Genomic DNA, 18,629 nt, shown 5'->3' with positions numbered 1-18,629 from the left:
ATAAGCACAATCGTAGTGTTGAATCGTTCGAGAAAAGGTACGAAAGGCTGACTTCAGTCGCTGATTTGACTAACTGTACAGCATTAAAACCATACTGTACAAAAGGTGACAGATTTGTGTGATAATAAGGGAGTCATAAAGAAAATTATAGCCTTAGGTTTGGTCTAGTTTTCTTAGCATTCGCCAAAATGTGACAGTTCATCGGTAAAAAGCCGCCATTTCAAAACAAAAAGGCTGGTTTAACCGCGCGGTACTGGAACTAGTCTTGCGTTTTTCAGCACTGGCCATTCCTCCAATTCTCTTGTAGCTGATGCCTGGTTACTTGGACAAAATTTCAACCACAAGGCGTTAATTCAAGGACTGTCGTACAATCAGGTCTTTGCAGTTCTCTTGTTCGGTCGTTTTGTCTTTTGTGTGCTTGCGGGCTCATGTCCCTTTACTTCTTTCGCGCATCGATCAAGACACAACACTTTGTTGTCATGGAAACAAAATGCTTCCCCGACCACCAGTCTCTTGCGACACCGCTGACACCCGAAGCATTCGATGTGATAGGCGTTATTGCGGGCGCGCATCACCAGTTCAAAGGCGGCAATCGGTTTGTTACAGTGAGAACACACCCCTGGGATACCGAACAATCTGCAAACAAGAACAGAGTTATATGCTATACCAGGTCCTCTCCTCTCCTCCCCTTTTTGTATCACATGAATAGTTACCTAAGATAGTCTCTCTTGCAAAGAATGAGGTTAGCCTTGCTGTAGAGGGAAGACCCGATGTCCCCAAGTCTGCTGTCGCAACACTCGCACTTAAGACATCCCTCGTGCCAGTACGAGCCGAGGGCCTGCAACACATACTTGTCGCTGATTGGCTCGTTGCAACTCCGGCACAGTCTCCGCTCCACCGGGATGTCGAGGAAAGCTACTTTTGTCGCAGCTGATGAGAAATTTAAAAGTCATAAGGATGAGATCAAAGACAGCAGCGCCTTTGTGATTGTTTTCACTTAATATTTGAGGTCAAATTATGCAAAGAAACCTCGAAATATCCATCTAAAGACAATTTTACTCTTCTACCAAACTCGATACAAAATAGTACTGTACTTCTACTATTGTCAATAGCTTTCCCCAATCAGCCGATAAAAATAGATGCTTTCACGCTTGGTTTTTTGCAAAAAAAAAAAAAAAATGGCGGCGGCGACGTTGTTGGGTCAGGGTCTTAAAAAAACAAAAACATGTGATGATCTTTATAAATTGGCAGTAAATTGCTTCATGTGTATATGAAAAACTGGAAAAGAACAAGGAAAACCGTGCAAATATGTGATATAATATCACACACAAATTAGCGAGAAAATAATCATTAAGTATGATATTCTCTGTAATTTTGTCCAGGTAAATAAAATGAGAGACTGGCATCATGAAAACCACGCTAAAATAAAAATATGGCGTATAAGTCGTATTATGTGTGCCGTATTATATATAAAGAGAACGTGTCTTCTGTTTTAAATATTATCGTTTTAAAATAATATATATTTTTAAAGAAAAAATAGGCAAATCAAGAACGATAGATACAAGAAAACATTCCTATTAAATAAGTTTGCGTAGAAAGAATATAGAGCTTACCCATCGATAATTTAAATTAACTCTGATCTTTTTTACGCGTCACTGGCAGGTGTTATCTGTTTAATTATCGCCTACGAAAATGTTGACTTGCCTACATAATCCTAGCTATTGTTGGGATTTAAAAGGAAATAAAAGCAGATTTTTAATTAAGACTCTTCGATATTCAAGCAATAAACTTTTAAAGGCGATTTAAAAATACATTCAGTCGTATGAGGCATGTTTTTTTTACTTGGGAATATTTACGATTCATTTACGAGATGTGTTTCAGGGTGCATTCTTTCCCGAGGTTGGTTTAGAACAGCCATACATTAATTTCAAGATCAAGGTTGAACAAAAAAATGATATTCTTAATTGGCTATTTCTAGCGTTAATACTTTAACGTATAGTAATGTATTAGCATTTCACGGCGAAAAACGAAACTACATTTCGTCGTTTATGATTCTGCGTTTTAACTTTCGCCTTAAAGAAATTTAGCATACGCGAAGATGAAATCGCTTTTTCTAGTAAAGATACATTATATTTCAAGTTGATAATTGAGTTTTCTAGAAAATCAATCCAATCTTACCCATGTTAGCAGTCACTTCGTTTTATAATTCCTGGCAAGTTTTCCTTTTCGTAAATCTTCGCGTTATCACGTGTTCACGATTTTAACTCCACGCGTCGTTGTTTTTATCCTTTCCTTTCCAGTATCGCATGTAAACTGAAATTACCTCGTTTAATTTAGCTTCTTATGTCGTAGCGACATCATTATGTGCGGCTTCTCCCGGCGAGGCTGACTTGTGAATGGCCAGCCTGGCGAATTTCATCTAATTGTAACCAGAATATTAAATTTGTGTGAATGGTGGTTCATTATCCGGGCAGCCCTACTAATCTACAGTTTTGTAGCCTCCAGCCTTTATTTAATACTGTTATTCATTATCGTAACAGCCGGACAAAGACAACATTTAATTTCAGCTTTTCTACGACATTATTTTCTAAAGTACTTAAGCGAGACTTTCAATCTTGTTTTTGTTTTGCTTTCAATGGGTTGAAGACAATGTAAAATTTATCCTCGCTAATGAGCTCTCGTGAAAAGCCCCAGCCTGTAATTGTGTTTGCTAATTTAAATCCACTTCATTTTGACAGAAAAGCGTTAATGCGTTCGGCCTCGTGCTCGTTTAACCATTTTAAAATGCGACGGAGCTCTCGTCCTCTTCTAAATCGAGTTAAAACGACTGAAAGTCAAACCGATTGCGAGGCATTTCGGGGTATAGAATGCAAACTTATGAATGATAAACTAAATAGTGCGGTGACACAAATCAAATTGATTGAAAGAGAAAATTTAACTAGTTTTTCGATTAATCTGAAGCAAAACAAACATTGTAAGTAACACTTGCTATTTTTAATAAGTTTTACCCCGATGTAATATGAAGTAAATAAGGTAGTTTGGCAGATGGTGGATATGTGTAACGGTGAGTAATTGATTGTCTTTATTACGCTTTGGCCCATGTGCTTCAACTCGCGGCCCATGGGGTTAAGACCAGCGCGTTATTGATTTTATAATTTCCTTCATTAAAAGAGTTAAATGAAAGTGAAATTATTTATTAAAGACAAAGAATCTGTGAAATTATAATCATACAGCCGTCGAATCATATCATTTCATAAAACACTCTGACAATTTTTTGGCTCCAGATTTCTTTGCTGATTTTCAACTTGGTGGATCAAGCTATTTATATATGATGTAGACAGCCTCGCTAACCTGGGCTTTTCGTTGTTGATATAGACACCCTCGCTAACCCGGGCTTTGCGAACTAGAACCAAAACCGATGCCTGTTGAAGTAGCTATAGAAACCCTTGCTTACCCGGGCTTTGCGAACTAGAACCAAAATAAATTCCCGTTGAAGTAGCTATAGAAACCCTCGCTTACCCGGGCTTTGCGAACTAGAACCAAAATAAATTCCCGTTGAAGTAGATCAAGTGTTCTATTTTTGTTGAATTGTTTGCCGCATCAAAGTCATCAATAAATATTCTTGTATTTTTTCTACAGCGGACAATCCGTGTTCGAGTGACCGCTTTAGGTGCCCTGCGAACTTCAAATGCGTGGTAAAAAATGGAAGCCCTACGTGCGAAGGTAATAATTATAGAGTAATGGAATTTTCTCAATGCTATTACGTTAAGATACAAAAATGCTCAAATTTGCCCTTCCTACTAGAGGTAGAGATAATAGTTTCAAGGCATCAATAGCTATTTGTGAGATGAAAAAGTTTAAAAAATATACCCTTCGAAATTGAAAACATAGATGGAAGTAGCATAATAAGTAGAATTTAAAAAAAGATTGACTACCATATATAGCTATCGGTACTAAAATAGCCGTGTTCGTTAACCAGAATATTGAATATGGTTCACCAAAATCTGGTACTTGACACTGCCAAACTTCGTTGTCGAGTACTAGTTTTTGGTTAACGATTACTATTCATGTAGGTGCTACCTGGTTATTGAGTTGAATTTATCATCCTGTCTTTCTGTATGTAATTCTTTTGCCTGTTACCCAGTTCTGATATACACTAACCGATGCATGGCCATTGTTCCCTAGATATCAACGAATGTGTGGAGAAACCGAACGCTTGCAACAGGGGGGAGACCTGCATCAATCGCCTAGGGCACTATATCTGCCAGTGCCCCCCCGGATACGAGAGAGATAGAATCACAAATACGTGCAAAGGTATAGGTCAATGTGTAGTTCCAGAAAATATCCGTACCTACCCCCCCCCCCCCCCCCCTTATTGGGGGGTCAGAGGTATGACCCCCCACCCCTCTGGAATTTCCAACCCCCTGGAAATAAATAAATACAGTAACTGTTAAGGATAAAGGGCAATTTACCCCCCTCCCTCTCCTCTGGAAATTCCTGGGCGTTTGAAACCCCCCACCCCCCGGAATTTCCAATCCCCGCAATGGGGGATGGGGGGGGGGGGGGGGTAAAGATATTTTCTGGAACAACACAATCTAGAATGTGTAACAGGCCGGGGGGCGTATATCAACCGTGTCGGAGTCGTGTGGCTTGTATAAGTCTCAGTTTCGTATTTCAGATCGGGACGAATGCCGTATCGGAGTCGTGTGCGCGCATGAGTGTACCAACACACCTGGTTCGTTTATCTGTTCGTGCAGGCGTGGTTTTAAGCTGGAGCCTGACAAGCGATCTTGCAGAGGTAAGCCACAGCGGACGCCGATAAATAAAAACGGCGGGTAAAAAATCAGAAGGGATTAAAGACAGGACGGGTAATAAAACTGAGCGCCACTGCGAGCTACCTATGAGAAAATGGTCCGCTTTATGGTTAAACGAACCGCCCCGCGTAAAATCCTTGACTATGGGCTATGGGCCTGCACTGAATTCTCCTATTGTAGATATAGACGAGTGCAGTCTACCTAATCCTCCCTACACACCCCTCCCCCCTAATGACTCTATATTAGTCTATAATCAACACTGAATTCTCCTATTGTAGATATAGACGAGTGCAGTCTACCTAATCCTTCCTACACACCCCTCCCCCCTAATGACTCTATAATAGTCTATAATCAACACTGAATTCTCCTATTGTAGATATAGACGAGTGTAGTCTACCTAATCCTCCCTACACACCCCTCCCCCCTAATGACTCTATAATAGTCTATAATCAACACTGAATTCTCCTATTGTAGATATAGATGAGTGTAGTCTACCTAATCCTCCCTACACACCCCTCCCCCCTAATGACTCTATAATAGTCTATAATCAACACTGAATTCTCCTATTGTAGATATAGACGAGTGCAGTCTACCTAATCCTCCCTACACACCCCTCCCCCCTAATGACTCTATATTAGTCTATAATCAACACTGAATTCTCCTATTGTAGATATAGACGAGTGTAGTCTACCTAATCCTCCCTACACACCCCTCCCCCCTAATGACTCTATAATAGTCTATAATCAACACTGAATTCTCCTATTGTAGATATAGACGAGTGCAGTCTACCTAATCCTCCCTGCCAGCATGAGTGCCGCAACAGATATGGATCATATCAGTGCTACTGCAAAGATGGCTACACACTAGCCGCCGATAAACGCTCCTGTGATGGTAAGCCTGTGTACCACAGGGACCACATAGTACTAAGGTTGTAAATGCTACTGTTAATATGGCAACACCGCCAGTGCCCAAACAAACCTGTGAAGGGAAGCCTGTTTCTCACAGGGGTCCCATGCACAGCTCATAATAGGGAGGCCTTGGTTTTGTGACTAAAGCCACTGTGACCATCTTACAAAAAAAAAGGATGTAAAGAGTTGCACTAAGTGTATTGTAATGCTTGTTACCATGGTGATTAGATATCGACGAGTGCCGAGGGCAGCAGTACTCTTCTGTCGGTTTATACAGTCCGTGCCAGTACCAGTGCCTCAACTCCCCCGGTAGCTACAGGTGCACATGTCCCGCCGGGTACAAGCTGTCAGGAGGAAGGAACTGCTACGGTACGTCAGGGTGTGGTCAGATTGAAGGGGTGGGGTATCTATGGGGTTTTCAGGGTTAAGGAAAGTTTCGAAATGTCAGAGTGAAGGGGGTGGCAAGGGATGTAGTCAGAGTGAAGGGGGTGGCAAGGGATGTAGTCAGAGTGAAGGGGGTGGCAAGGGATGTAGTCAGAGTGAAGGGGGTGGCAAGGGATGTAGTCAGAAAGAAGGGGGTGGCAAGGGATGTAGTCAGAGTAAAGGGGGTGGCAAGGGATGTAGTCAGAGTGAAGGGGGTGGCAAGGGATGTAGTCAGAGTGAAGGGGGTGGCAAGGGATGTAGTCAGAGTGAAGGGGGTGGCAAGGGATGTAGTCAGAGTGAAGGGGGTGGCAAGGGATGTAGTCAGAGTGAAGGGGGTGGCAAGGGATGTAGTCAGAGTGAAGGGGGTGGCAAGGGATGTAGTCAGAGTGAAGGGGGTGGCAAGGGATGTAGTCAGAGTGAAGGGGGTGGCAAGGGATGTAGTCGGGGTGAAGGGGGTGGCAAGGGATGTAGTCGGGGTGAAGGGGGTGGCAAGGGATGTAGTCAGAGTAAAGGGGGTGGCAAGGGATGTAGTCAGAGTGAAGGGGGTGGCAAGGGATGTAGTCAGAGTGAAGGGGGTGGCAAGGGATGTAGTCAGAGTAAAGGGGGTGGCAAGGGATGTAGTCAGAGTGAAGGGGGTGGCAAGGGATGTAGTCGGGGTGAAGGGGGTGGCAAGGGATGTAGTCAGAGTGAAGGGGGTGGCAAGGGATGTAGTCAGAGTTAAGGGGCTGGCAAGGGATGTAGTCGGGGTGAGGGGGGTGGCAAGGGATGTAGTCAGAGTAAAGGGGGTGGCAAGGGATGTAGTCGGGGTGAAGGGGGTGGCAAGGGATGTAGTCAGAGTGAAGGGGGTGGCAAGGGATGTAGTCAGAGTGAAGGGGGTGGCAAGGGATGTAGTCGGGGTGAGGGGGGTGGCAAGGGATGTAGTCAGAGTAAAGGGGGTGGCAAGGGATGTAGTCAGAGTGAAGGGGTTGGCAAGGGATGTAGTCGGGGTGAAGGGGGTGGCAAGGGATGTAGTCGGGGTGAAGGGGGTGGCAAGGGATGTAGTCGGGGTGAAGGGGGTGGCAAGGGATGTAGTCGGGGTGAGGGGGGTGGCAAGGGATGTAGTCGGGGTGAGGGGGGTGATTGGGGTATTCTATGGGATGGCTTACTAGTTTTTGACAGGTTGTGGCCGGTGTGATTGGGGTATTCTATGGGATGGCTTACTAGTTTTTGACAGGTTGTGGCCGGTGTGATTGGGGTATTCTATGGGATGGCTTACTAGTTTTTGACAGGTTGTGGCCGGTGTGATTGGGGTATTCTATGGGATGGCTTACTAGTTTTTGACAGGTTGTGGCCGGTGTGATTGGGGTATTCTATGGGATGGCTTACTAGTTTTTGACAGGTTGTGGCCGGTGTGATTGGGGTATTCTATGGGATGGCTTACTAGTTTTTGTCAGCAAGAAGGGCTGCAAGTAGATTGCAATTAGCATAACTATTGTTTACGGGACTACGGTGTGTGGGCGGCAAGAGAGTATTGTACGACTACACGTCCATAATTCCTCGTGAGGTAGTCGTTGAATGAAATTCAACGGCAGGTTCCAAGATCCAACAGACCACAGATCCGCCTAATTTTAGGCCCGTAAAACAGGATTGGTGCCGCAATCGGAATGTAGGAATGTAAATGAAATGTTACTGCCGGGAAAACTTCATCCCCCCCCTCAGAGACATTTAGCACAACCCCCCTCTCCCCTCTCTTCTAATGACCCTGAAACAAATAAAAAGGACGTAGGGGTAAGGGGGAGGGGGCTTACGTTTGCTTAGGGGTTGGGGGGGGGGGGTGCCTACTTCATGTAGACGTAGTATTTTTTAAATACCACGAATTTGATTATGATTATGTTGATCCCTAGATATTGACGAATGCACCGAGACGCCCAATATTTGCACACGACCCGACACGGTGTGCCGCAACGCTTTCGGATACTACCGATGTATCCCCTTTGTGTGTCCCCCCAAGTATTACAAGAAAGAGGGAGACAAGTATGTTATATACAGCACAAAGGTCCCCTTACATATACAGCACAAAGGTCCTCTTACATATACAACACAAAGGTCCCCTTACATATAAAACACAAAGTTCCCCTTATATATACAGTACAAAGGTCCTCTTACATATACAGCACAAAGGTCCTCTTACATATACCACACAAAGGTCCTATTACATATAAAGCAAAAAGTTCCCCTTATATATACAGCACAAAGGTCCTCTTACATATACAGCACAAAGGTCCTCTTACATATACCACACAAAGGTCCTCTTACATATAAAGCAAAAAGTTCCCCTTATATATACAGCACAAAGGTCCCCTAACATATACAGCACAAAGGTCTTCTTACATATACAACACAAAGGTCCCCTAACATATACAACACAAAGGTCCCCTTACATATACGGCACAAAGTCCCCCTTACATATACAGCACAAAGGTCCCCTTACATTACAACACAAAGGTCCCCTTACATATACAACACATAGGTCCCCTTACATATACGGCACAAAGGTCCTCTTACATTCTCCGTGCCATGTAAAATAAAATGTTGAGAAATGTGCCATTTCTTTGGCTGAAGAACCGACGAGTTTCATCTCGACCTACTCTGTTAGTATCCACCGTTTATTAAAACATGTTATCTTTGGAAAAAGATATATTTGTTATCTTTGGAAAAAGATATCTTTGTTATCTTTGGGAAAATATATTTTTGTTATCTTTGGGAAAAGATATCTTTGTTTTGGAAAAAGTGGCATAATCTTTATTCACAAACGAGTTGAATTTTGTTGTCTCGTGCATAAAAGATTTCATAAGCACGTGCATGGCGATTTCATCACCGCTATGGGCCAGCCTTAGGGACCACCAAGAGACCAAGGCACCAAGAATAGATCTCAATATTTGTCTTCATACGTCACAGCGAGCTGTGCGTGGCGTAACCGACTAATACAGGGCTAGGAACCTGGTTATTGCCTCCCCATTAATGCGCGGGCGCCTCAGTACATTTGTGGTGTACTGTTCGCTAGATAGCGATGTTGGGGCCGAAATCTCCAGCCTATACGGTGATTCAGCGGATGTCTGAATGATTGGATTTTCAAATATTGGTGCGAGTTCGATACTCACCCAGTTGCATATATATATTTTTCATTTTGTCAGTTTACTTTTTTAATTAAATGGCATCTGATAGCATGTTAGTATGCTCTATTGCGGTTGTTTTTATCTCGAATACACCCTTTTTTTTATAAGAACATCCAATTTCCAGTTGAGGCAGGACCGTTCTTTTTTTTGGGACATTTTAAGGATCAATATGTTCTTAACGAGGTTCTTAAATTTTAGTGTATATAAGAATATAATACCCAATGAATTATTAGGATGAGATTTAACGCTAATGATAAGGTTGTTACTATGAGTACAATTTGATTCTGCATTTTAGAACGCATCAGGACTAAAAAAGACATTTTTTTCTGCTATCTGAGCCTCGGCATGTTCTTAGCATGTTCTCGGTGAAAATTAAGCCTGGACGTTCTTATAAAAAAAGGTGTTCTAATAAAACGAAAAAGAGCGTCAAAACAAATGTCATAGTCGAAGTATATTTATAGGCTACGGACTTGATAAAAAGCATTTGAAAAATTACGACATTTGATATTGCAACAAATCTTACCAATGCCCATTTTATGTAGACAAATTTCTTTCATTTTTTACTGAGCCCGCGTACTCTTTTCTCTTTTCAGCGGATGCAAGCTTATCGACACGTGCAGCGAGATCCCGGATTGCGCCTCCATCCGAGAGAAGGGTCTGCGGTTTTACACGTTTTCCCTGCGCAAGGGGGAGGAGAGCAAGAAGCTTTTTGACTACAGTCTTTGGACCAGAGGTGAGTCAACTAGGCTCTTACCGAAAGTGCTAGCACTTTTTTTGCATTATTTGGCTTCGCGAGCACTTTTTCACAAAAAGCACTGCTAGCATTTTTTCTTATTATCGACTGATTATATATATAATTTCGCGTTAATCAGCACACTCTGACTTCACATATGTCGTCCAAAGCGGCAATTTGAATTCATTTTCGTCAAAGGAGCCGAGGAGGCTGGGGAATATGTTTGATAGGTCAGCGGTTGCCTTCTAGAACCCGGTCCTTCTCGTCAGTCCTCCTCGTGACTCGTTCCAAGGTGGCGTCATTCACTAGCAATACTGGAAGTCAGCCAAGCAAGGCAGAGATAGCTCGAGAGCGTACTCTGCCATCAATCAGTGGAAAAAACAAAACTACGGGGAACTGTGATGTAAAGAACATAAGCATACATGATCGGATTCAGCAATATTCAGGAGAGGAACTAACAATCAAAGACGGGAAGTTGTTTTGTCTGGCATGCCGCGAAATAGTGTCTTCGAAGAAGAGTATTCTAACTACACACTTGGCTTCAAAGAAACATGGAAATGGTAAAGAGAAACTGAAGAAGTATAAGTTGAAGGATCAGACTATTATGGAGGCTTTTAGAGCGGCTTACATGACGCAGAAAGACAGCACTCTACCAATATCTGAACGGGCCTACCGACTCGAAGCGGTCGAAGAGTTGCTGAAGGAAGGCATCCCACTTGGGAAAATCGATAAGCTACGCTCCCTCTTAGAACAGAATGGCCAACGTTTCACAGCAAGTGCTCAACTTGGTCAGTACATTTCAACTGTTCTCAAGCAGGAAGTCGAAAGGATAAAAAATGAACTGACTTTGCCTGGCCAGACTGGCATGACAAGAGATGTTTCGATGATCTTTGACGGAAGTACACGACAAGGAGAAGCAATTGCTGTCATCCTGCGTTTCCTTGACGAGAATTGGTCGATTATTCAACGTCTCGTCAAAATTGATATATGTTCCAAGTCAGTGAATGCGGATGATCTTGCACAAGTTCTTAATCAGTGCCTATCAGTTGATTATGGTGTCAAGGCCAATTCGTTACTCGCAGCCATTAGAGATGGGGCAAGTGTGAACCAGGCGGCGTTGGATAGGATTGCATTTATCTTTCCTAAGCTGCTCAACGTTGTGTGTTTCTCACACACGCTTGACAATGTTGGGAATCATCTTGTCATTCCAACTTTTCTAGAGTTCGGTAGAGTGTGGCTTCGCCTGTTCCGCCATAGATACAAGCTGTTGTGGAAAGATCTGACTGGGCAAAGACCGAGATCATACAGTGAGACCAGATGGTGGTCAAAGTGGGAAGTCTACAAACAAATGTTACTGCAGTTTGGAGATATTGAGGGATTCTTGATAGAAGCAGAAGCCGCTAATATTGGTCCACAGTTACTCCCTCAACTCCAGGCAATACTTTCCGATCCTGATCGAGTGATCAACCTGAAGCTCGAGCTCGCCATCACCATCGATGTTGGGGAGCACTTTGTAAAAGCGACCTATTTCTTGGAAGGTGATGGCCCTCTCGTGTTCTCGTGTTATGAGAAACTCCATGCTGTCGCCCAAGCCTGCCAAGCCCCTCACTTTCCAAACGTGCGTGCAGTCGCAGCAGCAATCGCTGAAGAAAATCCTGCCCAAAACGTAGCAGCCCTCGAACAGCAGGCAAAGGCATGTGTTCAACCAGCCATAGATTGGTTTCTGAGAAAGTTCAATGTCCAACTATACAACACAGTGTTAGCGTTCAAGGCTGCGAGGTATATGTGTCCGGTCAGCGTCCAGTGGCTGAAGCCAACTCAGCACTCAGTAGAGGCCTTGCGAATCTTCCCTTTTCTCAATGATAATTGCATTATCAACGGACTAAAAGCTGAACTACCTGCTTACTTAGCTGCCACTGCAGATGTGGTAATCAACACAGAAGAGCGAAAGGTAAAATGGTGGCACGACCACAAGGAACAGCTCCCTCACTGGGCTTCTGCAGTGAAGAAAGTGCTGTTGGTGCAGCCATCCTCGGCTGCAGCAGAAAGGGTATTCTCTGTTCTCAATTCCGCATTCAACGACCAACAGGAGCATGCCTTAGTTGACTATCTGCAAGCAAGTGTGATGACCCAGTACAACAAGCGATGACTAACTTCTAAAATGGGTAATGATGACCCAATGAGAAGCGTGTGTTGGACTTAAATGGAAAAAAAAATTGATCGTTAAATTTTGATGTTAAAACATGTGAGCGAAAATCTGAAAATGTAATGTTCTATATGATTAAAAAAAGTCTGAAAAAATTAGCATTTTTTTTAATCCACAAGCATTTAAAAAAATAGCATTATTTTAGCACTTTTTTGGCAAAAAACAAGCACTGCTTTTAGCATTTAATGCTTTTTTAACGAGCACTTTCGGTAAGAGCCTAGAGTCAACTTGCCCCCGTCACTCCACCTTACAAAGATAAAAATGACTTGACCATTTTTTTCCCACTAAAAACACGCACTTAATTCTGACTGAACTCAATATTACAACATACGAAAGTTGTGGCGCTTTGTGATAGAGATCATCGGAGGGATATACATTTCTTATTTGCTGGTTACTATTGTTCCGCACGAAATAGCTGTTAAAGAAAACATTCAAGAGCTGAACCATATCAGAAATCACACTAAAATGGAGCCATATCAAAATTATTGCCATAAGTGACAAGGTGCGCGAAATTATTTGCGCGCAAAAGATTTTCAGGTTTACAGTAGTGCTTTTTCTCTTACGATGCTCTTCGCCCTTAGAGTATGAACCAAATGTTGCGACAGAGTATCGATTCGGGTATCGTGTTCGTCTCCAGGCCACCCACAAACATACACGATAAACTATCGACTTGAGTCTCTCTCTCAACCTTGCAAACTATTACGAAAAGTATCGATTCCTGTATCGTGTCTTCAAACAACACACAAACATGTACGATGATATATAGATTTGTATAACAACTGTTACGATTCAATATCGATCGAGTTTCTTTTTATTCTCAGGCTACCAAGAAACTGTCACGATTCAATATCGATTTGCGTCCGGTAACGAGAAGGGCCACTTCGAGATCCGACGGCTGAACCAAAATCAAGTGGAGATCTGGACTCGCATCACGATGACGGAGGAGGCGGAATACGTGCTGCAGTTCTACGGGGAGGTGATCGTGGGCGGAAAACTAGAGTCACGGTACCGCAGTACTCTATACGTCTTTGTGTCACGCTACCCCTTCTAGCAATGTCACGAAACAACCACGTCGCGCAACGAGAGTTCGGTAACGTGGCGGGAAGTGTTTGGAAGCAGTGCTAATTAGAATTGTACAGATAGTAATGTATGTTAGCACCATAAGAAGTACGCACAAAGCAGATAATGGACATATGACTATAGATTTGATATATAAAGTATATATAGTTCTGGCACCGATATAGGGGAGGTTACAAGCCCGTGGTGAGAGGTGCGAGAAATCTCGTAAAGCTTGGATCACTTGATAAGTGTGCCTAGGAATCTCGTATTGCTTGGATTACTTGTAAAGTTAAACCTCATCAAGAGATACCTAAATTCAACCACTGTGATAGGCGCGCGGTGTATCCTGGAACGGGATTAGCAGTGTACCATGGGTAAAGCGGGAACACGATGCTTAAGATCTACGACGCCGGCTCGGGTATGTTCGATTCCGCGGCCACGCTGAGTTTTGCTCCGCGTCCTAAAGAGGCCAAAAGAAAACATGAAATCCCGTCCTGAACATGGACATAGGACTTCCATGCGTGTGCAGTCGAACGCGCGCGAGACCGCGTCCTCTTGCCAGCGTCGTGCAAATACCCCCCCTAAGAGATCATAAGATTTATTCTGCTCTCTTGGTCCCCCTTATGTGTACCATGCAACAATTAAAAACTGATAGAAAACAAAGCCTAGAAACTTAACAGTCTGTCGTACAGACAGTAGTCCCTCAAACACAATTTGTATCAATGTTTTCCCCATTCGCCGCTTGGAGAAGAAAAAAAAACTTGAAGAAGGCTTTGGAATCCGTTGGCTCACACTTGCTCAAATAAAAATTCCCGCTGACCGCTGCTACCGAAGGCCTTAACATTCCTAGTCAGAATCTGAGCATGCTCTTCAAAACGATACAGCTTCTATTTATCACAATACATTACTAATATTAAGATCTCAATAAATTAACCCATTTATATTGCCTGAAAGAAAAATGGAGCGTAATCTTTGACAAATAAATAGAAATTGATTATCTTTCATAGATGTAGAAATGTTCTGTCAACGCATCCGCAACATCAGCTTAACAACGATGAACATTTCAGCTTTCTATTTCTGGTCTTCCTGTGTCTCCGAATTCAGCGCCGCGACGGGGGAAGCGCGACGGGTGTTTGCTGTCGTTATATCTTGCTATTTATTTTCTTCGAAAACATTAAACAAACAAAAACGCATCTAGAAGAGGAGTTGTGGGAGTTGCAGGGTAAAATGAGAGAAAAGAATAACATGCTGTGAATCACCTCGTTTTACATGCTCCACAGACTCCTGTGACCCAGCCCTCCACCTTTGCCTCCCCCCTCCCCCCCCCCTTACAAAACTCTATGACGATCTTTAGACCCCTTCGCATGTATCCGGTCTCAATTAAAACTCAACCTTTTTGTTCCGTTTTCAAAAAGGTCTGCGTCCACACGAAGCGTTTTCATTTTCATCGCTAGTAAAATCTATTAGAACTTTCCTGGAAGATCGCATCTCCATGCAAGAAATTTATTAGCTACCCAAGACATGACTTGCATGTACTTGCGCGAGAAAGAATAAATAGATTGGCCTGTAGCTTTATTCAACAGGTTAGAAACACAAAACGTCTGCAAATCTTTGTAATTGTAATAAGACATATGTATATCTTCTAGCAGTCTTCAGTCCTCGTAATTTAGCCCTTTGACTTCCAGGATAAAGCAATAATCCTCAAAATTTCACAGTTTATCTTCCTACCATTTTGCATCCTTAGACATCATCCGCCGATATCCCAGCCGCAAGAAAGGGTTTATGTACCAGCGAGAATACTTCATCGGGATGTATTCCACATTTACTAAATGGTACATGCAGCCTTTCGCACGCGCTACCATCAGGCTATGGTACATGTTTGTGCGATCAGCATCGGACTCTTTTCCTTTCTTTTTGCTAGTGAAGTATTTTAAAGCGTTTGGCTTCTAGGGTACAGGCTAAGGTACATGAAAAAAAGTACGTGCATTTTTTTTCAATATCACCTGGTTTTTATTTTGTTTGTGAGATTGCGAAATAGTACTTTAATGTCATCATCCAACTTTTGTAGCTAACGGTGGTGTTTGACAGGGAATTGAAGAATGTTAAAATATACGTATTTGATTTTTACGAGAAACACGCAGTTTCGCCACAAGTAGTGCCGAATGAAACACCTCTTCAAAGCATTAATCTTGCCGGAGGTCTAGCGCTTATATCGACCGAGGCTGCATACATATATATTATCACAATTCGTTATTATATGTATCTATTTGATCAATATTGGTTTTGAAATCTTTTGTTTTTGGTAATTACTTTTTTGAAAGTTAATAAATGCCTATGCATTTTGTATGAGCCTAGCTTTTGACAGCGAACCTTTTACAGCTTAAGTTATTTATTTTCATCTCTAAGGAACAAAAGTAGTACGCATTAGACTAACACGCTTGAAGGATTTATTGACTAGCGCGGTCTTTTTTGATTGGGCAAATACCATTGAGACGACCATTTAATAAGGTCGGAATCACCCAAACATGAGAAAACAACTTCATCTGCTAATAGGGACATAAGGGGATGTTATTATCGGATTTTCTTATTTACAAGGATAACTTACTATCGACTGGAATACCTTAAGGTAATTACGACGAAGGATCCGGGAGTGGTGATCTAAGTCGTTCAATTTTCCTGGAAAACTCGGGATTCTCATTACACAAGTAACATGTTGGCTAAGTCCAGGTTATGAGGGTTATGAAATAACAAGCAGTCAGTAAAGACACCCAGATACGCGTAGAAAGGGCACGGAAATGGCCAGCGAGAATACTTCATCGGGATGTATTCCGCATGTCTACACTCAACCTGAGAAGGTTTGTAAGACATTAGCTTACGCCACGATCATCGCCTTGTCCCTGGTCGGTAACACTGTCGTTATATTCACGGTGTGTCGGAACAGACACATGAAAAGCGTCACCAATCTGTTCATCGCAAATCTGGCCGCAAGCGATCTCCTCATAACCTTCCTTGGCATGCCTCATCAAATCACCGAGTTGTACACGACTGAGTGGATGTTTGGTACGGTTCTGTGTAAACTAGTGGTGTACCTTCAAAGTGTTTCCGTGGGTAGCTCAGTGTTAACACTGTTAGCTATAACAAAGGACCGTTTCGTCGCTATTATTTTCCCGTTTCGCCCAAGAATGAGCTTCAAGACGGCAAAGACTATTATCATGCTAATATGGTCTCTTTCCCTTGGGATAATGGCACCTCTGATTTACGCTACTAAAGTTCATAACAACCAGTGTACTGAGGACTGGACACCGGCCTTTGACGCCAAGACGGCCCCTCGTGACTACACGGTTGTACTGTTTGTCATGTTGTATGCTGTCCCGATGCTAACTATGGCGGTCCTTTACGCAATCATTGTCAGAAAACTTTGGCGAAGAAGGCGAATCGGGGAAGTCATCCCTTCAGCGAGCTCAAAAAACGAAGTCTCACGCAAAAAAGTTATCAAAATGCTGATAACTGTTATAATGTTGTTTACATTTTCATGGCTACCATTACATGTTTTTAGCTTCATAAGTTTTTTCGCTCCCTTTTGTCCTGATACCAGCAACACTGCTTTGTACTTTGTATCGCTTTTCCTTGGTCATGGGAACAGCGCGGCGAATCCTTACCTTTACGCTCTTTTTAATCAAAATTACAGGGATGGGTTCAAAATGGCGTGTCGGTGTGTCATGAACCACCATCCTCAACATCAGCAAAGAATTCGTCAGGCTTACACCGTATACGAGAAACAGGTCAACAGCCCAAGACTCCCAAACGACGAGATCAACAGCCCAAAACTCCGAAACTACCAGACCAATGGAAATAACCCGATGCGAGATTTAAACGTTGGAAAAAAGGAATTTTATGACCCAAGGGAGGGATCTGCTAGATGGATTAAGGGGAGGGGAAGAAATATCCTGGAGATCAGGATTGTGGGAATCGAACGATCCTCGTCCCCAATGAATTGGGACCCCGACAGTGGAAGCGTGATTATGGAATTTGAAAACTCGACGTTCCAAACGGATCTGTGATAACACATCTACTTGTTTGCATAAACATTCGGCTTCAGTAGATTATTTTTAGAGAGCTCTAGTAAGTTAGACCATTTTGAGTGACCGACCATTTGATATCTGACTGGCCGTTCAAGGAAAAATAAATCTTCCGAAGAATTCCAGAGGAAAAAGGATTGAGGAACCAGCTGGTAGCAGAAATAATATCCGTTATTATATAGATATATGAAAAAAGAATTGTAAAATAACCACATAAACAAAGCTGTATGCCTCATTTACTAAATTTAAGACTTCTTGCTGTCCTCGCAGTCGTTCTGTTAAAAAAATCCATGTAATTTTGGGCGCTCGTGTGTCCTCTAATTACTCATGGACACTTGACCAATCAGAGCGCGCGATTTACGGCTGTCGTTGTATAATTTATAGGGACTTTTAGCACCGACGGATTTGGGGACGCTACGGCAACCGGAAATGAGGTTGTGCAATACTGCGCATGCGCGCAGGGGAAACCCGCGAAGGAGCTTTCATTTCCTGCCGTAGCCGGCCTTTCTACTACGGCAAACTTCATGTTTTCGCGTTGTCCGAGTACGGGAAAACAAAGGTGAGATTTTTCGCTATTTTTTACGTGCTTGTTCGTATTCCTTTTACTCAGTCTTTGTTTAGCCATGTTTTAAAAATGTCTATCTCAGTGTTTTAAGGATAATGGGGGTTCTCCTGATATATTTTTTTTCGCTTTTATAGGTCTTGATTTGCAACTGTGTCTTTGTACAAAGCGTCATGAAATGGTAGAAATAAAAAAGCGCTTTTTTTTTCTAAATATCTTCATTCCTTGCTCACATCAAAAGGTACAACTGCTAGTTGAGTACTTCCCACGTTCTTTTGGCGGTTTGAGATACCAATCTTATGGTTTCGAGAAATCCTTATCGTACCGATTTGTCTCTTTCTGGGGTTCCCTAGATTTCATTCTCGTTTCCGTAAGCCGACTGTCCGTTGGCCTAAAGACGGCTGGAAATAAAGGCTCTAATGATGTGTTTTACCTTAAACTGTTAAACATTCTGCAAGAAGCTAACAAGAAAATTACTCCCCTTGGCAAACACCCACTACCTTTGTATGGCATGATGGGAATATCTGGGTGCGAGGCATGATGGGAATGATATCTGGGTGCGTGGCATGATGGAAATGGTATCTGGGTGCGTGGCATGATGGGAATTTCTGGGTGCGTGGCATGATGGAAATGGTATCTGGGTGCGTGGCATGATGGGAATGGTATCTGGGTGCGTGGCATGATGGAAAT

The 18,629-nt window shown here is 42.7% G+C and overlaps 3 protein-coding genes across 9 annotated transcripts in view; 2 read left to right on the top strand and 1 right to left on the bottom strand.

Annotated features, from left to right (window-relative positions):
* Positions 1 to 14,302, top strand: part of LOC5516415 (fibulin-1) — a 36,499-nt gene extending 22,197 nt beyond the window's left edge. For all 7 annotated transcript variants that reach the window (XM_032386259.2, XM_032386258.2, XM_032386256.2 and 4 more), the window contains 8 exons: positions 3,640 to 3,723; positions 4,186 to 4,314; positions 4,679 to 4,798; positions 5,583 to 5,705; positions 5,951 to 6,091; positions 8,029 to 8,158; positions 9,894 to 10,033; positions 13,061 to 14,302. In XM_032386259.2, coding sequence (XP_032242150.1) covers positions 3,640 to 3,723; positions 4,186 to 4,314; positions 4,679 to 4,798; positions 5,583 to 5,705; positions 5,951 to 6,091; positions 8,029 to 8,158; positions 9,894 to 10,033; positions 13,061 to 13,290 — 1,097 coding nt within the window. In that variant the 3' untranslated portion in view covers positions 13,291 to 14,302. The remainder of the gene's footprint in view (positions 1 to 3,639; positions 3,724 to 4,185; positions 4,315 to 4,678; positions 4,799 to 5,582; positions 5,706 to 5,950; positions 6,092 to 8,028; positions 8,159 to 9,893; positions 10,034 to 13,060) is intronic.
* LOC116620686 (LIM domain only protein 3) lies at positions 163 to 2,977 on the bottom strand. Its single transcript, XM_032386263.2, has 3 exons — positions 2,179 to 2,977; positions 714 to 930; positions 163 to 636 (listed from the first exon to the last, which is right to left on the bottom strand). Exons 1-3 carry the CDS (start codon positions 2,180 to 2,182, stop codon positions 372 to 374), a joined length of 486 nt encoding a protein of 161 aa, XP_032242154.1. The 5' UTR covers positions 2,183 to 2,977; the 3' UTR covers positions 163 to 371.
* Positions 14,303 to 14,447: 145 nt separating the features above from the next.
* Positions 14,448 to 17,638, top strand: LOC5516473 (neuropeptide FF receptor 2). The gene has a single exon (XM_032386262.2). It carries the CDS (start codon positions 16,094 to 16,096, stop codon positions 17,357 to 17,359), a length of 1,266 nt encoding a protein of 421 aa, XP_032242153.1. The 5' UTR covers positions 14,448 to 16,093; the 3' UTR covers positions 17,360 to 17,638.
* The last annotated feature ends 991 nt before the right edge of the window (positions 17,639 to 18,629 follow it).

The sequence above is a fragment of the Nematostella vectensis genome, chromosome 10 (genome assembly GCF_932526225.1).
Source record: "Nematostella vectensis chromosome 10, jaNemVect1.1, whole genome shotgun sequence".
Classification (NCBI taxonomy): domain Eukaryota; kingdom Metazoa; phylum Cnidaria; class Anthozoa; order Actiniaria; family Edwardsiidae; genus Nematostella; species Nematostella vectensis.
Note: the sequence above shows the minus strand (reverse complement) of the source record. Positions and strands in the feature narration are given on the sequence as shown.